We start from the raw sequence: 19,357 nt of genomic DNA, 5'->3' as shown, positions 1-19,357 counted from the left end.
CTGCCTTCTGGACATCTATTGCATTTTATTTGAAGATATTTAAAAAATATATTTTCCAACAGTCCGACTTCAACAGACTAAACAGTCATCTAAGGGCTTAATTTTTCCATCTGGATACAGATAAGTTTTTAATCAGGGCCCTGTACTACAACATACCCTGGCTGTCTTTCCATTATCTGCATTCACTCACTCTAATATTGCGATTAGTGTAAATGGTCACGCACAGAGCAGTAAAATAAACATTCTAATCATTTTTAAGGTGACAGCTGCACATTAGAGCTCTGACACTTTAAAGTGGATCCATTAAAACATACTATAACACAGCCTAATAAAGGAGAAGTGGAAAATGTGCTGCCCCTGTGACCTGATTTCAGATGGAAGTAGAAGAAAATCGCTGGATTTATGGTTTTATCATTTGAGATTTTTATCGAGATGATTGTCATGAATTGTAGAACAATCTGCCTTATTCATAGTGCACATTCCAGTCTCAGTTTATTTGTTTTTTACATGTTAATTTGTCATATTATAGTAATATGTGAACATCTTTCATAGTAACATGTTTTGCCTATGATATTTAACACTGATTTATTTGTTGTGGTTTTCTTCTTTCATTATCTGTTTGAAGTACAAAATGCAATGTTCATAATGCACCTGGATAAGCCAAAATCTTGCTTTGCAGTATAGGCCTCAGGCTGTAAAGTTTTATTATTAATGTCTTTCCCATCAAAATACATTGAAATCTCAGAAATCTTTCAAGCTTTGTGCTGGGGCTCACTGTGTGCCTGTTGATATTCTAGCTCTTTCCCCTTTACCTCAATATGCATCCTGTTTGAAATCCACAAGGCATCACAGAAGGACAGAAGACAGGATCCACCTGTTTATAAAGCATGAAGCTACAGTGCTTCATTTATCACATTAGTGCTGTGCAGGATCAATTCAACAGCTTCTCGATTCTAAAGAGCACGTCTGTGTTCAGTGGGTTATAGAAATATATTCTTTGTAAACCGTTTGATTATGAAGACTGCACAGGTTTACTTCACAACATTAGATTTCACTGTTTTGAGTTTTTGGACTTTCAAATGTTTTATTATTAATTATTTTTGTTTGATTCTTAATTTGTTTACATTTTCATCCTTCGCTGGTCGTTAGTTCTTAGTTCCAGTGGGCAGTTCACTCTATTCCAGGAAGCAGGTTTAGCTAACAACTCTGAGTTTGTTATTCCTGAGATTAGGGAAGCTCTGGGTTTCTGTCATTAATCGTTAATCTAGAAATATAGAAATATGAAGACAGTGATTTATAAATCAGCTCATAATAAAATCTATAATGTCCAGTAATGCAGCCAGTTTCTTAGCACTGCAAACATTTACCGTAATGACTGTAGGAATCACTGTTTAAATAAAAATGATCTGTATAAAGCTTTAGAACACACTGGTGACTGATGATCATCCAATACAACATCACAGTCATGTGTTATTCAGTCACAGTGAAGGAAAAATGCACAGCTGGATCATATGAACATTTGAGTGAAGATAAGTGTCATGATCCTGGGTCCGTTTGACCCAGCGTTTTGTGTTTTTCTATTTAGTGTGATTTTGGTTCTGTTCTTCCTCTGTTTAGTGTTTACACTGTTCGGCCCGTGTGTGTCCTTGTATGTGTAGTTCCTGTTTTATTGTGAAGGTCTGTGTCTTATGTCAGTGTGTTCTGTTTACGTTTTCCCCTGCCTCGTCAGTTGTGATGTCTTCCAGGTGTGTTCCCCTCCTGTTTCCCTTCCCCTGATTCCTGGCGTGTGTATTTATAGTGTGTGTTACCTCGTCCTCGTTGCTGGTTCGTCTGTGTTGCTCCCCGTCATGTTCTGGTGTATTCTCCCTGCATCTACGTTTCTCACCTCAAGGTTTCAGGTTAGTTTTTGTGTAGCTTTTCCCAGTTTAGTTTATTCTTAGGGTTTGGTTTCCTTCCTCCTCGTCCTTGTTGGTTTTCCCTTTTGTTAATAAAGCTCGCTCACAACTGAAGCAGTCTGCATTTTGGGTCCATTTATATTCACACACGGCCTGACTCGGCACCCCGTGACAGTACGAACCAGCAGACAACATGGATCCAGCAGACTTACCCGGGGAGAGCGATCTGATGCGAGTCCAACGCCTGGTTGAGTGGATAACCCACACCCCAAATATGAGAGCAAGGATCGTGGGGATAAATGCTATTGAGGTGATCCTCAAAGGAAATCCCTATCTCCGCCAGGTCAGAGGATGTTCGGACTTATTGGCCAACTTGTATGAAGCCCGGGAGGCGGCGCGAGCTCGGGAAATATCGGACTTGGTCCAGCAGCAACCGCCGGCAGCCACCCGGAGCAGCCGTGTCAGCCTCACCTGCCGAATGCGAGTTTACCCAGCCTGTCGGAGCCAGCTGCGGGGAAGAAACGTCGATCGCGCCGCCGGCGCGCCACCCCACAGCCGGACGTTCGGACTTCTAAATCGCCGGCTGTGGTGAGTGAGGACTCTTTTTCCGTTGTGGATGGTGGAACTGTTTATTCCATGGCAGTGTTTTGTGCGGCAGATAACAATGTAAACAGCTTATCGCCTGCTCAGCCACTCTTAGCTGCTAAGCAGCCACTCTCCACTCAGTCTCCAGTGTCACCGCTCACTCACCTTCAGCTCAGTCTCCAGCGCCCCTTTCAGCTCAGTCTCCAGTGCAGTCTCCTGTGTCGCCTGAAGCGCAGTCTCCTGTGTCGCCTGAAGCGCAGTCTCCTGTGTCGCCTGAAGCGCAGTCTCCAGTGTCGCCTGAAGCGCAGTCTCCAGTGTCGCCTGAAGCGCAGTCTCCAGTGTCGCCTGTAGCGCAGTCTCCAGTGTCGCCTGTAGCGCAGTCTCCAGTGTCGCCTGTAGCGCAGTCTCCAGTGTCGCCTGTAGCGCAGTCTCCAGTGTCGCCTGTAGCGCAGTCTCCAGTGTCGCCTGTAGCGCAGTCTCCAGTGCTCCCAGTTTCACCCGCAGTCCAGGCCCCTGTGCCGCCTGTAGTCCAGGCCCCTGTGCCTCCAGTGTCACCGTTACTTGTAGTTCAGGCCCCAGTGCCACCAGGTTCACCCGTTCACTCCACGCAGGGAGGAAGTCTTACGTCTTCTCAGTGTACTTTTCAGGGTTTAGCCGCCGTTGGTACAGTTTGCCACTCCACGGCTTCCCCAGAGGCTAGGTGTCAGTCCCCAGCTGATTCTGGACCCCTGCAGTTTAAGCAGCCCCCTGAGTACCACATCATGTCAGCGTTGCCTGGGCAGAGCCAGTGCTCAGTGCAGTGCCAGTTGCTTTCGTGTTTGCTAGTGGCCTTCATGGCTGCTGGCTTAGTGATGGCTTCTGCTGGAGGGTCCGTGGGACCGCTCCGGCCTTCGTCTCTAGTCTGCGCTGGAGGGTCCGAGGGACCGCTCCGGCCTTCGTCTCTAGTCTGCGCTGGAGGGTCCGAGGGACCGCTCCGGCCTTCGTCGTCAGTCTTCGCTGGAGGATCCAAGGGACCTGTCCAGCCTGCAGCGCCTCCGGCTTCCACGCCGCCGCCTGCAGCTCCGCCTCCGGCTTCCACGCCGCCGCCAGCTGCAGCGCCTCCGCCAGCTGCAGCGCCTCTGCCTCCGGCTTCCACGCCGCCGCCAGCTGCAGCGCCTCCGCCAGCTGCAGCGCCTCTGCCTCCGGCTTCCACGCCGCCGCCAGCTGCAGCGCCTCCGCCTCCGGCTTCCACGCCGCCACCAGCTGCAGCGCCTCCGCCTCCGGCTTCCACGCCGCCGCCAGTTGCAGCGCCATTTATATTCACACACGGCCTGCCTCGGGACCCCGTGACAATAAGGCTGGAAATGGCTGATTTGAGCTATTTTAAAATGGAATACAATCTGCAACATTTCATGCTGAAATTTGTTCACAGGTTGAAATTCAGTTATTAAATGCTGGCAACATTTTGTAAGGTACAGTGTGTGAAAGAGAATGAATTCACTGGAAAATAACCTAAATCAGTCGCAGTGGATCTGAAGGTGTTATAGGATCCACAATAGATCAGCAAACCGTGTCCACTTGAACGGCAAGACCAAAAATAAATAAGGATCACAGATTTAGCCCCTCCTTTCATAATGGCTTATTAAGTGGGCAGGAGGTCAATAATATTTACAACTACCAACACTGAAGCCGCCTGTTTACACATGAACCAAAATCAAGGCTTATAAAACATGTATGGTACATGGAGCTGAGAGATACACTTTATCATTAACTTAACTGATCTCTGTAAAATGGTAAATGGTAAATGGCCTGTATTTGTATAGCGCTTTTACCAACTTTTACTAACGCTTTTACTAAAATAACTATAATAACTAATTGGATGATTGAAAAAAAAAACCCAAAAGGAAGTCAATTAGGGAGAAGATGATTATAAAATAAAACAGGAAAAGAATGAATTTAAATAGGAAACAAATAAAAACATAACAAATAACATAAAGTCATAAAATTATGAAAAAATGAGAAAAATTTAATGAACATCCATAGCACCTCTATTATGTTATGTAAAATTATTCGTGATGGATGTAACTCATTTACAAGTGAAAGAATCTCTGAATCTGGAGTTTGAACTCCAGATTCAGAGAGTTAGGCAAACTAGACTAGATTTGAAGAACAGTCTTTCTGTGGGCAGGATAGACAGCAGTTGGATCTCTCAACCCAAGGTAAGGAATTTCCTAAAACACTGTCCTTTAATTTTGGTGTCTATTTGGGTAAAAGAATCATGTAAATATTCCAGTACTTGCAAGTAATGTATAGCTCTAAATATTTGGCTGAAGAGCAAATATTTTTTCTTTATATTGTGGATACTTGATATCATTTATGAGATCACTGAGGTGATTATTTCTGTCTGATATTATAGGAGCCATGGCATCCCATCATGTCTGTGGGATGCTTGCTTTCCTCAGTTTATTCCTCATTTCATTTACACCACATTGCGATGGAGGAAACATTCTGGTGTTTCCTTTAGATGGCAGCCACTGGATCAATATGAAAATCTTGCTTGAAGAACTTCATGCTAGGGGACACAATCTGACTGTGATCAGGCCCTCCATGAGCTGGTACATCCCTGAAAAGTCTGATCTATACACATCCATTACAGTTGAAATGGCTGTAAATATTGAGCACTTTTTTGGTGGGCGTCTAGAGGAGCAGGTGAAGGTATGTGATTAGTGTATGTGATGACTCAGAATATAAATACTCTGTTATTTATGAGACATGTTTCTCTTTTTCACTTTTTCTCATCCATTTTTTAGTTGCAAAGAGAGGCCGCATCAGTGATGACTTCCATCAAACTCACCAAGAATTTTTTTTCTTTAATTTCTTATGCACATTCACTGTGGTATGATGCTTTGAAAGATATTTTTGATGATCAAAATATGATCAAAAGATTAAGAGATTCCCAGTATGATCTGGTTCTAACTGATCCAGCTTTGGCCCCAGGGCTTATTCTAGCCAAATATCTCAAGCTTCCCTTAGTGCTTTATGTACGCTGGATCACCAGTGGAGAAGGCCACTTTGTGTTAGCTCCCTCGCCATTCTCTTACATCCCGGTGCCAGGATCCGACTTAACGGACAAAATGAATTTCATCCAGAGGATCAAGAACATTTTTTTCTATGGCATCATACTGTTCCAGCAGAAATTTCTGGTGGACCTAGTATATAATGACATATGTGATAAGTATATTGAGGGTGGATGTGACATCATCTCACTACTTCAGGAAGCAGACATTTGGCTGTTCAGGTCAGATTTTGTGTTTGAATTCCCTCGCCCCACTATGCCAAATGTTGTCTATATAGGAGGATTTCAGTGCAAACCAGCTCAGCCTCTGCCAGCAGAGCTGGAGGAGTTTGTTCAGAGCGCCGGGCAACATGGAGTGATCATCATGACTCTGGGAACTCATGTCAATGCTTTGCCCAAAGATGTTACGGAGGAAATCGCCGGTGTCTTTGCCAAGATGCCCCAGAAGGTAACAAAAAGTTAAAGATTCATATTTCCACTGCTGCGTTTTGGATTGTTAACCTATCGTATTTTAATTTGTCCATATCAGCCAATAGATACACTGTGAAAGATGCCATTGTTTGTGCATTGCCATTCAGAAACCACAGTTTAGCATTTGCGGTGCATTTTGGAGCCAGAAGTGTCTGTAAATTTATGAGAGGATAGAGTGGTATGTTATTAGTCAGGAAGGCTAAATTTATAGTCTTTAAGAGTCTAGACAAAAAAGACAGTATATTTAATGCTGGCATAGGTTACCAATAAAATAAAATTACAGTTATACTTAAAAAAAAAATAACGCAAGGAAAAATTTAGGACAGATACCTTGGTTAGACTGTAAATACAAATAACGAAACAGAGAGTCACACTTAGCATAAAAATGCTCCAAAAGGCAAAAATAGAATAAACACTATAAAGAAGTTCTTTTCTGTAACTTGAATTAGGTAAGGTGTCCCTCCCATAGAGTTCCTTTGACGTATATTGTTTTTGCATTAGGTTGTAAACATGCTTGCTTTTGATGGCTTGACATTTTAACCACTGTAAACAGCCTCAACATTGAAAGGAACAGCAAATTATGACACTTCAGTGATCCCTTAAATCATATAACCCCCGGAAAAGTTACTTAAAACTCATTAACATTTAAGATTTTAGTCTGAATTTGCATCTAGGTTAATTCTGTGTAGGTCTGTTAAGTGTTTTTTAAAATCTCAGGGCTAATGGGGAAATCTTTTTTTTTGTTTTTCCTTATCAGGTTATCTGGAGGCATAAAGGAGACCGTCCCTCTACACTGGGAAACAACACTCTTATAGTCGACTGGATGCCACAGAAAGATCTTCTGGGTCATCCACAGACCAAAGTCTTTGTAGCTCATGGAGGAACTAATGGTGTCCAGGAGACCATTTACTATGGGGTCCCTGTGCTCGGCATACCCTTGTTCTTTGACCAGTATGACAACCTTCTACGACTGCAGGAGAGAGGAGCTGCAAAGATCATTCAGCTAGTTGATGTTAATGGCCACAGTTTTGAGCAAGGCCTTAAGGAAGTGATCCATCAAGAGAGCTACAGGCAGAACATTCAACGAATGTCACGTTTGCACAGAGATCAGCCAATAACACCCATGGAGCAGGCCGTCTTCTGGGTAGAGTATGTGATGCACCACAAAGGGGCTCGTCACATGCGTACAGAGGCTTATAAGATGCCCTGGTACTCTTACTACTCTTTAGATGTAGTGCTCATATTGCTGTCTGCAGTCACTGTGCTGCTCCTCTCTGTTGTGGCTGTTTTCAGATTTCTGTGCTGCCGAAGACAAAGAAAGATAAAAACTAAACAAAGTTAAAATAATTTCCATTTGTAAGATGACATACTATGTCTATTACTTACTGTGGTTTAGTTTTAATGTAAAGAGTTACTTGTAGCACAATTGTAAATGATTAACCCTCTTCTACATAGCCAACAAGTTTGCTGGACCAACATTACAACATTACAAACTGTTCAATGAAACTGTTCCACGTAATAACTTTTTAGTTATATTCAAAGGCAATAAAGTTAAAATAACAAACACTTAAACCTTTAGAAAGTCTATTTGTTGATTCTGTTATTGCTTGGTTTCCTTAAAGCACAGCTGGGATTGTTTTTCTGGCTTTTCGCTTGGTGCATCACATGTTAAAAAATCAGATCATAATTTTTACAGTATTGGCAAAAATGTTGTTGCTATTGGAGGGTTTATGTACACCTAACCATCACATTTAATTGACAAAACCCACTGTATAATGATATGTTATGTACAACCTGAAGAAATCTTACATTGTATTTGTACAACTTTGGTCGTGTATATGAAACGTGTATAAATGGTTTCCTATAGACTTCCTGTCTGTGGTGTGTACAATGTCATTATTTATTGTGAGCACAAAATCACTACATACTTAAAAGAATATTAAAATATGCAATGAAACCCTTTTATTTATCTTGAGTTGCTATACTATATTAAATCAAATGAAGCTTTACTGTCAGTTTGCTCTGCATACAACCATAGTGCAGGCAAAACGAAAGGGTGTTTCTCCAACACATACACACAAAAGAACATCATACAAAAACGCTGCCCCCTACATATAAACACACATACATCCCAAGACACAAAGCTGTACAACAGTCTCTCACTTCAGTCTCCATATACAGCAACCAGTGGTTAAAGTGCAAGTGACAGTAATAATAAATAATTAAAACTAAGACACTGCCAGACAGTCTTAGGTGCAGTTCTGTACATATCCTAATCAGCAATTCAGCATTCTAACAGTTTGTGGGTAGAATGTGTTACTATTTTAATATTAATATATTTCATTATTCATAGGCTTTTTATGTGTAATACTTTAATGAAAGAGAAAAGCTCAAAATGTTGCAATACATGCTCTCAAGCCTTGTCACAGTACGTCCCATCGCTATTTTTTTTACTACTCCACTACATTTTAAGTCCTCTACATGTTGAAACAGTATATTATGTACTATTACTGAAATAAAGTGCCAGAGGTAGTTCATTTGTTGGGGATTACCTGTATAACAGCTGCCAAACACCTTGCAGCTGAGGCTCTGTATACGTGTGTCAGCAGTACATGTGTTGAACATGTTCCAATTGGACTCAGTTTCCTCGGAATCCTTTCAAAGTTTTCAAAAAGATCTCCCAGGAGATCTTCATTATACATTTGAGCATGCCCAGCCCATCCAGGGCCCAGGGCTAGGTAGTGGTGAGTTGGACCAGGTGAAAAATTTAATGGGGACCACTGATCTGTGATCTAACATGTCCTGGGCCACATGCATGTATCACCATGCTTATCGTAAATGGACTGGTTCTTGTGTAGTGGTTTTCTACCCTACCTGAGTATTCAAACTGGTTTATAGAGCACTTACCCATTTATACAAGTGCTGATTGGAGCTTTGTTCAAACTGTATTTCTGAAAGAGATCAGAAATTTCTGGAAACTTCAAATTCAAACAAATTTTCTTCTTTTATATAAATGTCCATTTCTTTTGGCATAAAAAACAATTATGAAATGGTTGATTAGATTCTGTCATGGTGTAGTGTATTTGACCATGGTTTCTGAGTTTGTTTGGACTTTTTCTTCCTTTGAAATTATGAGATGTTGATGTTTAGTTGTTGAGCCTCTGAGTTTTAGTTACTCATGTTTCTAGGTTGTGGTTGTTGTTTGCTTTTGTGTCTGTTCCTTTTGTGTGTCCAGTCAGTGTTCCGTCTTCAGCATCTCCTGTTGTCTCTCTAAAATATGTTTTAGAGAGATGTTTTGTCTCCCCAGTCTGTCAGGTGTCTCCACGTCTGTTTATCACCTGTCCTAGTGTCATGCTAATGTGTCTTTGTCTGAGTCTCAGTGTGCACATTACTTCTTGTTTTATGTTGACAGTCCTTCGTCTCGTGTTTTGTGTTCAGTTTTACTTCCCCTCTTGCTCGTTAATTGACTCAGTTCACCTGCACCTTTATTTCCCAGCTGTGTCTTATTCCCTGATTACCTCATATGTATTTAAGCCCTACGTTTTCCTTAGTTCTTTGTTGTCTTCAGCTACCTGGATTTGCTGCCTGATCAGAATAAAGGTTTGTTTGTGTTTATTCAAACCTATTTTGGGTCCAAATTCCCCTAAACCCTGACAAGCTAGTACCTTGAACATGCAAAGTTAAATATAACAGCTGTGCTGAAATTGAGAAACTGACTAAATGTATTTTATTTTTGCTCTTACTCATTAATGTGCATGTCAGTGAATGTAAAGCTCCTCTCTTCCTCTCACTGAACTGGCAGCTACAAACACTGAAACTGCCTGTTTACTCATGAACCAAAATTAAGGGTTATAAATAATGATACTTGTATTATGTTGAACTGAAAGACTAATTGGGTAGGAAAAAACCCCCCAAATCCCCCAAAAGGAGTCTATTTGGAATAAGGTAAGTGATTACAAACTAAAACATGAAATTAATTCAATTATGAAACAAAAGGCTGAAAAATGGCATATAAAGCAATAAAAATATGAAAAAGAATAAATAAATATTCATACCACCATGTCACCATTATGTTATACGTGATGGATGTAACTGCTTTACGAGTAAAAGAACAGTCTATGGGCAAGCGAGACAGCTGTTGTCTCTTTCGACCATTTAAGGAATTTCCTAAAACATTGTCCTTTAATTTTGGTGACTATTTGGTTAACAGGCTAATGTAAATCTTCCAGTGCTTGCAAGTATATAATGTGCAGTTCTACATGTTTGGTTAAAGAGCAAAATCTGCTTCTTTATATTGTGATTACTTGATATCATTTGAGGTCACTGGGGTGATTATTTCTTTCTCTGATATTATAGGAGCCATGACATCCCATCATGCCTCTGGGATGCTCATTGTCCTCAGTGTATTCCTGATTTTATATACACCACAATGCAATGGAGGAAGTATTCTTGTGGTTCTTTTAGATGGCAGTCACTGGATCAATATGAAAATCTTGCTTGAAGAACTTCATGCTAGGGGACACAATCTGACTGTGATCAGGCCCTCCACGAGCTGGTACATCCCTGAAAAGTCTGATCTATACACATCCATTACAGTTGAAATGGCTGTAAATTTTGAGCAGTTATTATGTGTTCCTACAGGAGCAGATAAAGGTATATAATTATTATATATATTTTAATCCCTACTGATTCATGAGATAAGATAAGTTCTTTACAACTTTTTGTCATGCATTTGTTTTTTAGGTGCAAAGAGAGGGAGGACCACTGACCACCTTCAAACTCACCAAGGGTTTAATATCTTTGCTTTGCACATTCACTGTGGTATGATGCTATCAAACATATTTTTGATGATCAAAATATGATCAAGAGATTCCGAGTATGATCTGGCTCTAGCTGATCCAGCTTTGGCCCCAGGGCTTATTCTAGCCAAATATCTCAAGCTTCCCTTAGTGCTCAACGTACGCTGGATCACCAGTGGAGAAGGCCGCTTTGTGTTAGCTCCCTCACCACTCTCTCATATCCCAGTGCCAGGATACGGCTTAACAGACAAAATGAATTTCATCCAGAGGATCAAGAACATTTTTTTTCCGCACCATTTTATTATTTCAGCAGAAATTTTTGGTGGATCCAGTCTATGACGCCATGTGTGAGAAATATATTGAAGGTGGATGTGACATCATCTCACTTCTTCAGGAAGCAGACATTTGGCTGTTCAGGTCAGATTTTGTGTTTGAATTCCCTCGCCCCACTATGCCAAATGTTGTCTATATAGGAGGATTTCAGTGCAAACCAGCTCAGCCTCTGCCAGCAGAGCTGGAGGAGTTTGTTCAGAGCACCGGGCAACATGGAGTGATCATCATGACTCTGGGAACTCATGTCAATGCTTTGCCCAAAGATGTTACAGAGGAAATCGCCGGTGTCTTTGCCAAGATGCCCCAGAAGGTAACAAAAAGTTGAAGATTCATATTTCCACTGCTGTGTTTTGGATTGTTAACATATAGTGTCTTTTTTCTCTATATCAGCCAAAAGACAAAGGTTTGTGCACAAACAATGGCTTCCTTAATTTTCATTTTGAAACCAATTTTAGCATTATGGTGTTTTTTTTTGAGCCAGAAGTTTCTTAAAACAGGAGAGAAATGGGAGCACACACACTTTGGACAGGCTTTAGTACAAATAACCAAATAGCAAGTCACACCTTTCAACAGACAATTGATTAAAAATGCACCAAAAGACAAACATAGAATAAATTCTACAAAGTTATTTTCTTTAATTTGGGTAAGGTGTGCCTGTGAAGGAGTATTATTAATAATGGAATGAAAATTATTGATTGTTATTAACTTGTGAAAAAGAAGTGTAACAAATCCACATGTTATGTTCTTACATCCTTACAGAAACTGCGACTCCTTCACAATGTCAGGTAAATGTCAACTCATGTTGAATAATCAACCAATCAAGCCTTTTATTATCACATGCAATGTTACACGTACAACTGCAATGAAAATTTCACCCCCTTCTGACTATACATATATTGCTTAAACATCACATTGGGAAGACAGGTCGGAAACAGTTAGGAAGGTCAGAAAACAATTTAACTAATAGATGAGGGGAGAGGTATGGGCAGAAATCTGTGCCATCAGAAACTGAATTTGAATAAGTTAAATTTGAATTTGAATTACTCGGATTGAATCTGAATTGTAACTTGAATGAAAGCTTTTGAAAACTGAATTTGAATTAGTCTAATTTGAAATTGAATTTATGGTTTGAAAATGAATTGATTTGCTTTGAAACTGCATTTTATCCTTTAAAAATTCAGCTCTCGAATAATTTCAGATTCACTTCTCACCATTCAGTTTCAGTTCTACAATTCAATTTCAGTTCCAAAATTCAGTTTTTTGGGACTTACATCCGGTTCCGGTTCAAGCGCAGATTAATAGAACTACAGACTGATAGCGTTACTGACGGAATCTACAGCGTCTTGAGCTGAATTAAGACTTCAGAAGTCATTCGTCACGTCGAATGACCAGCGGATAAACTCTCAGGTTGGTAATAAATGTATTACATGTATAAGAACAAGCGTCATGTTAACAATTGATAGCCGTACAGTAACCTTTATGCTGCTAGCTAAAAACGCTAATTTAGCGTAGTTTGCCCTGAATTCAGCTTTGACAAACAAATATGATCGACTGTTTCTAGTAGAATTCCAAAGTTGTCATCTTGTACCCTGTCAGAGCCCTGTATGCTTGCAGAGACCCCTACAGTAAGGAAACATGCAAAACGGTGTCCAAACCTTTGTATTTGAGCTTTATTTATGTCTTACACAGCATCCCAACTCTTTAGCTAACTTAATAACTTTAGCTAAAGTGAATAGTTCGTCTAATTCATTAGTGCAGCTTTACTGGATCACCTCTGTTTGAAGTAATATAATATGATATACAACTATCACTGTGTTTAACTACCATAATAATTCTTAGGGTACTGAGTGCATGCTTAATTAGATTTTTTTTTTTTTTAAACATACTGCTCCATTGCTATGTTTGACAGGCTGAAGTTGTCGGGTCACCTCCTAAATTGACCATCTTTTACAGGTGTTTTGTGCCAGAAATGGAGTGTCCACTGAAGACTGAAGATACTGAATCTCTACGCCGTGCCATTGATCCCTCCTGTGCCTTCATCTAGACAAGAGACATTAACTTAACCACTCTCACATGCTCTGTACCTACATCACCTTCCCTGACAGTCGTAGCCTGGCTCATCTGAGGGTGAAATTATAAGAATGTGTTATTTTGCAAAGTGCTCTCTAGGGTTCCTAAATAAAATATGGCATTGAGGTCATTTCTTTTGAATTAATCCCTTCTTCTGAAATATAAGAACCTCTCCTGGTTTAAATGGCACTTTCTGTTCCTTACTTCCTGTTCCACTCCCAACCCCAAATAGATGCTGACAAGCTGACACAGTAATATGGAAGAGGGAGAGAAGCTGGAAAGGACTACTACAAATAAACCCAATGCCTAACTTGAAAAATGTAAAATAAGAACAATAATAATAATAAAGATAAAAGATGAAGTAACAAGTTTTTTGTTTATTCCAAATGATCATCCAGATGTCTGTGACATGTGATGACAAACACCATAATGGAAGGCCTTTGTCATCACATGCTTAAACTCATATTTTTGCATATGCTGAACAGGCAGTCAGACATGCTGTAACTGTGGGGTAGAAAACTGCATGAACACCATACAGCAGGGGTCTCAAACTCCAGTCCTCGAGGGCATGGAAAAGTTGCATGACACCGGCCTTTGAGGAATGGAGTTTGAGACCCCTGTCATATTCCATATGACAGGTGTGGTTGAACTTCATGAAGACTCTGAAGTTTCTCTTCTCTTCTGGCAGGACAGGAATGTCGCCTTGTCCTGTGAGCCACCGTAAGGATGTACTTAGAGTAGAACTGGAGTGTCACTGGCCTCAGGCTCTTCACCTTTTCAAAGACAAAGCAGTCATTTAGATAAAATATTAGCTATTGTTTACCTGTAAATGCACAAAGAGAATTTAGAAATGTAATTATTGTCAAGAGTGAAAAAGCACTGATAGTGTAATTTACAGCTGTGGCCAAACGTTTAGAGAATGAGAAGTGTTGTTTATTTACAAAGTTCGCTGTTTCAGTGATAGTTGTATATCATATTATATTACTTCAAACAGAGGTGATCCAGTAAAGCTGCACTAATGAATTAGACGAACTATTCACTTTAGCTAAAGTTATTAAGTTAGCTAAAGAGTTGGGATGCTGTGTAAGACATAAATAAAGCTCAAATACAAAGGTTTGGACACCGTTTTGCATGTTTCCTTACTGTAGGGGTCTCTGCAAGCATACAGGGCTCTGACAGGGTACAAGATGACAACTTTGGAATTCTACTAGAAACAGTCGATCATATTTGTTTGTCAAAGCTGAATTCAGGGCAAACTACGCTAAATTAGCGTTTTTAGCTAGCAGCATAAAGGTTACTGTACGGCTATCAATTGTTAACATGACGCTTGTTCTTATACATGTAATACATTTATTACCAACCTGAGAGTTTATCCGCTGGTCATTCGACGTGACGAATGACTTCTGAAGTCTTAATTCAGCTCAAGACGCTGTAGATTCCGTCAGTAACGCTATCAGTCTGTAGTTCTATTAATCTGCGCTTGAACCGGAACCGGATGTAAGTCCCAAAAAACTGAATTTTGGAACTGAAATTGAATTGTAGAACTGAAACTGAATGGTGAGAAGTGAATCTGAAATTATTCGAGAGCTGAATTTTTAAAGGATAAAATGCAGTTTCAAAGCAAATCAATTCATTTTCAAACCATAAATTCAATTTCAAATTAGACTAATTCAAATTCAGTTTTCAAAAGCTTTCATTCAAGTTACAATTCAGATTCAATCCGAGTAATTCAAATTCAAATTTAACTTATTCAAATTCAGTTTCTGATGGCACAGATTTCTGCCCATAAAAATGCAGTTTCAAAGCAAATCAATTCATTTTCAAACCATAAATTCAATTTCAAATTAGACTAATTCAAATTCAGTTTTCAAAAGCTTTCATTCAAGTTACAATTCAGATTCAATCCGAGTAATTCAAATTCAAATTTAACTTATTCAAATTCAGTTTCTGATGGCACAGATTTCTGCCCATAGAGAGGAGGAGGAGGAGGAGGAGGAGGAGAAGAAAGAACCAGACAAAGCTCCTAGAAGACTGAAATGGATGATGGTTGCAGCATGTAAAAGAAACAATATTTGTTGACTACAGCATATGCTTTCTCACAGATTACCTTGTGGGAGTAGTTGGACCAAACTCTATTGGTATTTCAAGTTTGAAATCCCTGTTTGACCAGACAAACATTTCAGATGAGGTACCTCTTGACATAAAAATCCTTTTATGTTGTCATAACTTTGTACCCAAGTGGTTAACTAATGTTAAATTCTGCTTTAAATACACTTTATTGTACAATTTACTTAATGAATCGTATTCCTTAGTTCTGTTTTTATTTATATGTATTTATTTATTTGTTTTATAAGGTAATAGATGGCCTAATCTATTTGCAGTGTGAGGTATGTTGAAAAGCTGGTTTGATCATAATGACATAGCATATTTACGTTTTTTGTAATGTATTTGAAAACAGGTGTATTTATGTTATTTTTATAGAATTTCCCTCACATTTATCCAATACCAAGCCAAATCACTGGAAAAATTTTGGATGGGTCCATAAGAGCACAAAGTGCATACTTTTTGAAGGTATGACTTGGACTGTGGTAACTATGTTCTTATCACAAAGGGTTTATAAGTTGCCACTATAAACAAACAGCATTTTCCAAAATTGAAGCCTTGTCAGAAGAACCTGGAAAAATACCTTTCTGAAACCTTTTCTGTGTAAAGATTTGCTCAAAAGCAATGCACACAGATTAAAACATTTCTGTCTTGGCCATCTGATAAAGAAAACCAAAAATTGAGTGGTGCGTGTTGAGTCTGTGGTCTTGATTTGTTTCGTACACACTATAGAACTTAATTAATGTAAACAAAAAATGACACTTTCTATATGTTTGTGTATCTGCAGAATTAATTACAAGTCTCACCTGACAAGCTTTCGCAATTTTGCAGTGTCATTCTTGACAGAAAAACATACTTGTCACATTCTTTTTATTTCCAGAAAAACATCTTTCAGATGTATGAGAAATTGATTGGAGCCTGTCTGGAAAACGGCAGCCACTGGACCTTGTTTGTAAGTTGCACAGATTTTGCACTCTCTCTAGTGCATGATACTTTTCAGTGTCCCTCATTAGGAAGGCTCAAGGCCCAAGCCTACCATATCCATCTTTTTACAAAACAGTTTTGTGACATACCCAAGAGGACCATAGTCTATATGAATTCATTTGGAGAGTCGGAGGTCAGAAAAAGTGCGGTGTTGAAAAACTGGAGGTAATTAATCAACATATTTAACATAACATATTTAATTTAATTGAAATCATTACCAAACATGGTTATTGATTTCTCTATATGCTTTTTATTTGTAATAACTGCGATCTCTCAGCTCATTTGCTTCAGCAAGAGGCTGCACTGGAGAGTGGACTTTGTCACATGTGAGCCACCCACATCAACAGGATGGGAACTCATGTGGAGTGCATGTCATAATGGTACTGAAAACTATAGCTTTAACCTATATAAGTAATGTTTACATTTTTGCCTATTCAGTTTTTAAAGCTTTAGAGGCAGGATGGTAAAATCTCAATTTTTTTGGTAGATTGAACCATTTCAGCAGCAATGCTTTGCTTTGGTTGCTCTGTTTTTATTTTTTTTTTTTTTTCCTCGGGGGGGGGGGGGGTTAAAAAAAACAACCATTTCTTTGTTAATCGAATTTTTTTTCTTTTTTTTCTTTTTTTTTTTTTTTTCTTCTTCGTCAATTATTAGTTTGCCCAATCTCTCATTGAGGGTAAAACACATGTGGAGGAGTACAACACTGAAATCCCAAAGCTCAGGTCCCGACTTTGCCACTACTTATTTTCCTCAATAGGTAAATATAAAATTAGCCGCCTTCTTTTTCTCTAACATTGGAAAATGTAACTTGTACTTAAACAAATTATATTTTGCAGATCGAACTAGGAAGTGCAGTCAGTGCTGGTGTGTGATTGCAGCCAAAGACCGGGTACGCTATGACATGTCCTTAGCCATATAGATTGTTTATATAATGGACTTTGTTCATTTGTTTTTTGTTTGTTTCTTTTTTTTTTTTAAATTCACAGGTGCAGTGCCAGAAATGTGGTGCATACAAGCACATGCGTTGTTCAAAGTCTGTTTGTGGCATCTGTATCTTCTGTGAGAGTAAGTCACAATATAACTAAACAATGTCCAAAAATGTTTAAAGTGAAAGAATTTTTGTAATTTTGCCTTTGCACACCAGGACTGTGTAATTAAAGTGGACGTTTCAAGATCCAGTTTTTACACAAAACTATTTTAGACATAACTGTGTCGTATTGTGGGGATTTCCCTTCACAATTAAATTGATATAGTGCTGTTTATATCATCACAGCAGAGGGAAAGGAGTTGTGCAGCATAGTAGGTGGCTATACAGGAGGAGCAATAGAAGTAGCCAGCGAAGAATGTCATCAGGGAAAGCATCAGGCAGCGAATGAGAAAGGAAAAGTTCCTAAGGGAGAGGACATCTGCAGCAAACCGACAAGTAACAGTGAGATAGGAGGACTGACAGTCAGAGATGAAGGTAAACAGACTGAAGACAAAGAAAAAGAAACAGAAGTATACAGCACAAGTCTGAGTACAGATAATGCTGCTGCTGATGATGTTGACAGGATCGATGCAGATACAGAATTTCAAACTGATTCAGAAGGAACTAGTACAGTTTACAGAGTGCATGGTCGCTTATCTGTACTAAGCTCAAAAAAGAAAACCTACACAATAACAGAAGACGAGATCAAGCGCAGAATCCAAGCAGAGAACATGTCAGTTCATGTTTTCAGAGGTTTGATTGGGGTAGGTATACATTTCATGATTTTGATGTCACCTGAAATAAATCCGGGTTACTCGTATCAATGAAGTGACAATGTGGCTGGAAATTGTGCATTTGCTGCAACATATACACAATTACACCATGTAAACAAAAGCATGTGTGTGTGTGTGTGTGTGTGTGTGTGTGTGTGTGTGTGTCTCTCTCTCTCTCTCTCTCTCTCTGCTCTTTTGGTGTTTGCACTTTTTCTTTTTTAGGGCCATAAAGCCAAACTGCCCGCAATGATTCTTGACAGGCCTAAGAAGGCCAAAACTAAAGTAATGGTGTTTAGTGTTCTGAGTGAAGAGGAGGCTGGGGAGCTAGCCCTCGGGTTTGCCGGAAGATTGGCCTGCGATGTCACAAGAGGCATGGTCTGTAAAGGCATCGACCATTCAAGTGCTGATATGACAAAGTAAGTTAGTAGAATAATATGAAAGTTGTATCTTTTTTGGTATTATTTGTCATTTCCCCGTGTTTGGGTTATTGGTGTAATATTGTTAATCTTACTTTCTAATAACAGACAGACTCTTCGCAAAATCCAACACAACCTTAAACAGGAGCTGACTGATTCCTCAACTTTTAGTTTGCTGACACACACCTTTGGCCCTGCTGCACTGGATCCTGTCATTTCTTTCCTGTGTGAAAAACTGGATCTTGTCTCTTAAATAATGAAACCTTTTGTGACTTTTGTTTGTTCTGTAAATCAGAATCTTGAAAATTGTTCACTGTTGTTTTAAGTTTGTATTAAGTTAACTATTTGGCAAAAATGTTTGGCTCCTAATCCAAACAGCATAATGACTGTTCTAACACATATCTTAAAAATGCTACAAAGAAAGAAAATTATCACATATGTTTCAATATGAATGTAATTGTGTCACACTCGGTTTGTAGTAGCTTTCCTGTTTTATTTTGTGAGTTTTGGTATGTTTACACTGTTGTCATTTTTATTTCCCTTGTGTTCGTCTTCCCTTATTAGTTTTACTGTATTTAATTAGTCTGATTTAATAACTTATAATTATTTACTTTCCAGTGTGTATATATGCTCCTCGTTTGGATTATTGTTTGAGTTCTGCCTGTCTTTTCTATTAAAGATTTGGACTTTTGGACCTCGTAGGTTTTTATTCTGTGCAATTGGTAATTGACTGGGTTTAATTTAGTGGCCTGGAAAACAGGCCCCAGGGATCTGGTCATTTTAACTCCCTAAGACCCGAAATCTTCCATGGCATGCATTTTTAATTTCTCTTTGATATTTGGGCCGATTGGGACCCGATGAATGTAAAAACAAAGAATTACCAGATTTTATTTTTTTTTTTTACTT

General features: G+C 39.3%; 1 protein-coding gene and 1 long non-coding RNA gene across 6 annotated transcripts; both read left to right on the top strand.

Moving 5' to 3' along the window:
- Positions 1-1,823: 1,823 nt before the first annotated feature.
- Positions 1,824-7,963, top strand: LOC100706335 (UDP-glucuronosyltransferase 2C1). 2 transcript variants are annotated; one of them, XM_019363768.2, is made up of 4 exons: positions 1,824-1,898; positions 4,876-5,174; positions 5,270-5,983; positions 6,764-7,883. In XM_019363768.2, exons 2-4 carry the CDS (start codon positions 4,881-4,883, stop codon positions 7,346-7,348), a joined length of 1,593 nt encoding a protein of 530 aa, XP_019219313.1. In that variant the 5' UTR covers positions 1,824-1,898; positions 4,876-4,880; the 3' UTR covers positions 7,349-7,883. The 2 variants fall into 2 exon arrangements, with proteins under 2 accessions (XP_019219313.1, XP_019219312.1); XM_019363767.2 differs by lacking the exon at positions 1,824-1,898 and adding an exon at positions 4,463-4,678 and having other exon boundaries at positions 6,764-7,963.
- Positions 7,964-8,834: 871 nt separating this feature from the next.
- LOC106097255 (uncharacterized) lies at positions 8,835-19,142 on the top strand. Of its 4 annotated transcripts, none has more exons than XR_002063535.2 (14): positions 8,835-9,606; positions 10,363-10,659; positions 10,750-11,448; positions 11,898-11,923; positions 15,311-15,396; positions 15,563-15,595; positions 15,690-15,779; positions 16,192-16,460; positions 16,573-16,675; positions 16,950-17,052; positions 17,132-17,184; positions 17,282-17,360; positions 18,258-18,451; positions 18,560-19,142. It is a non-coding gene; the product is annotated as an uncharacterized LOC106097255 (long non-coding RNA). The 4 variants fall into 4 exon arrangements; XR_002063536.2 differs by having other exon boundaries at positions 18,258-18,455; XR_002063538.2 differs by lacking the exons at positions 18,258-18,451; positions 18,560-19,142 and having other exon boundaries at positions 16,192-16,263; positions 16,372-16,460; positions 17,282-18,171.
- Positions 19,143-19,357: the final 215 nt, after the last annotated feature.

This window comes from Oreochromis niloticus, linkage group LG10 (genome assembly GCF_001858045.2).
Source record: "Oreochromis niloticus isolate F11D_XX linkage group LG10, O_niloticus_UMD_NMBU, whole genome shotgun sequence".
NCBI classification, from domain to species: Eukaryota; Metazoa; Chordata; class Actinopteri; order Cichliformes; family Cichlidae; genus Oreochromis; species Oreochromis niloticus.
The sequence above is the reverse complement of the archived record's forward strand: the minus strand, read 5'-3'. Positions and strand labels throughout refer to the sequence as shown.

Bases quoted from the DNA above. Each gene is read 5' to 3' on its own strand.
- LOC100706335 (XM_019363767.2), top strand. From the start codon at position 4,881: ATGGCATCCCATCATGTCTGTGGGATGCTTGCTTTCCTCAGTTTATTC. The intron at 5,175-5,269 runs GTATGTGATTAG...TCCATTTTTTAG, and splicing joins GTCTAGAGGAGCAGGTGAAG to TTGCAAAGAGAGGCCGCATC. The intron at 5,984-6,763 runs GTAACAAAAAGT...TTTCCTTATCAG, and splicing joins TTGCCAAGATGCCCCAGAAG to GTTATCTGGAGGCATAAAGG.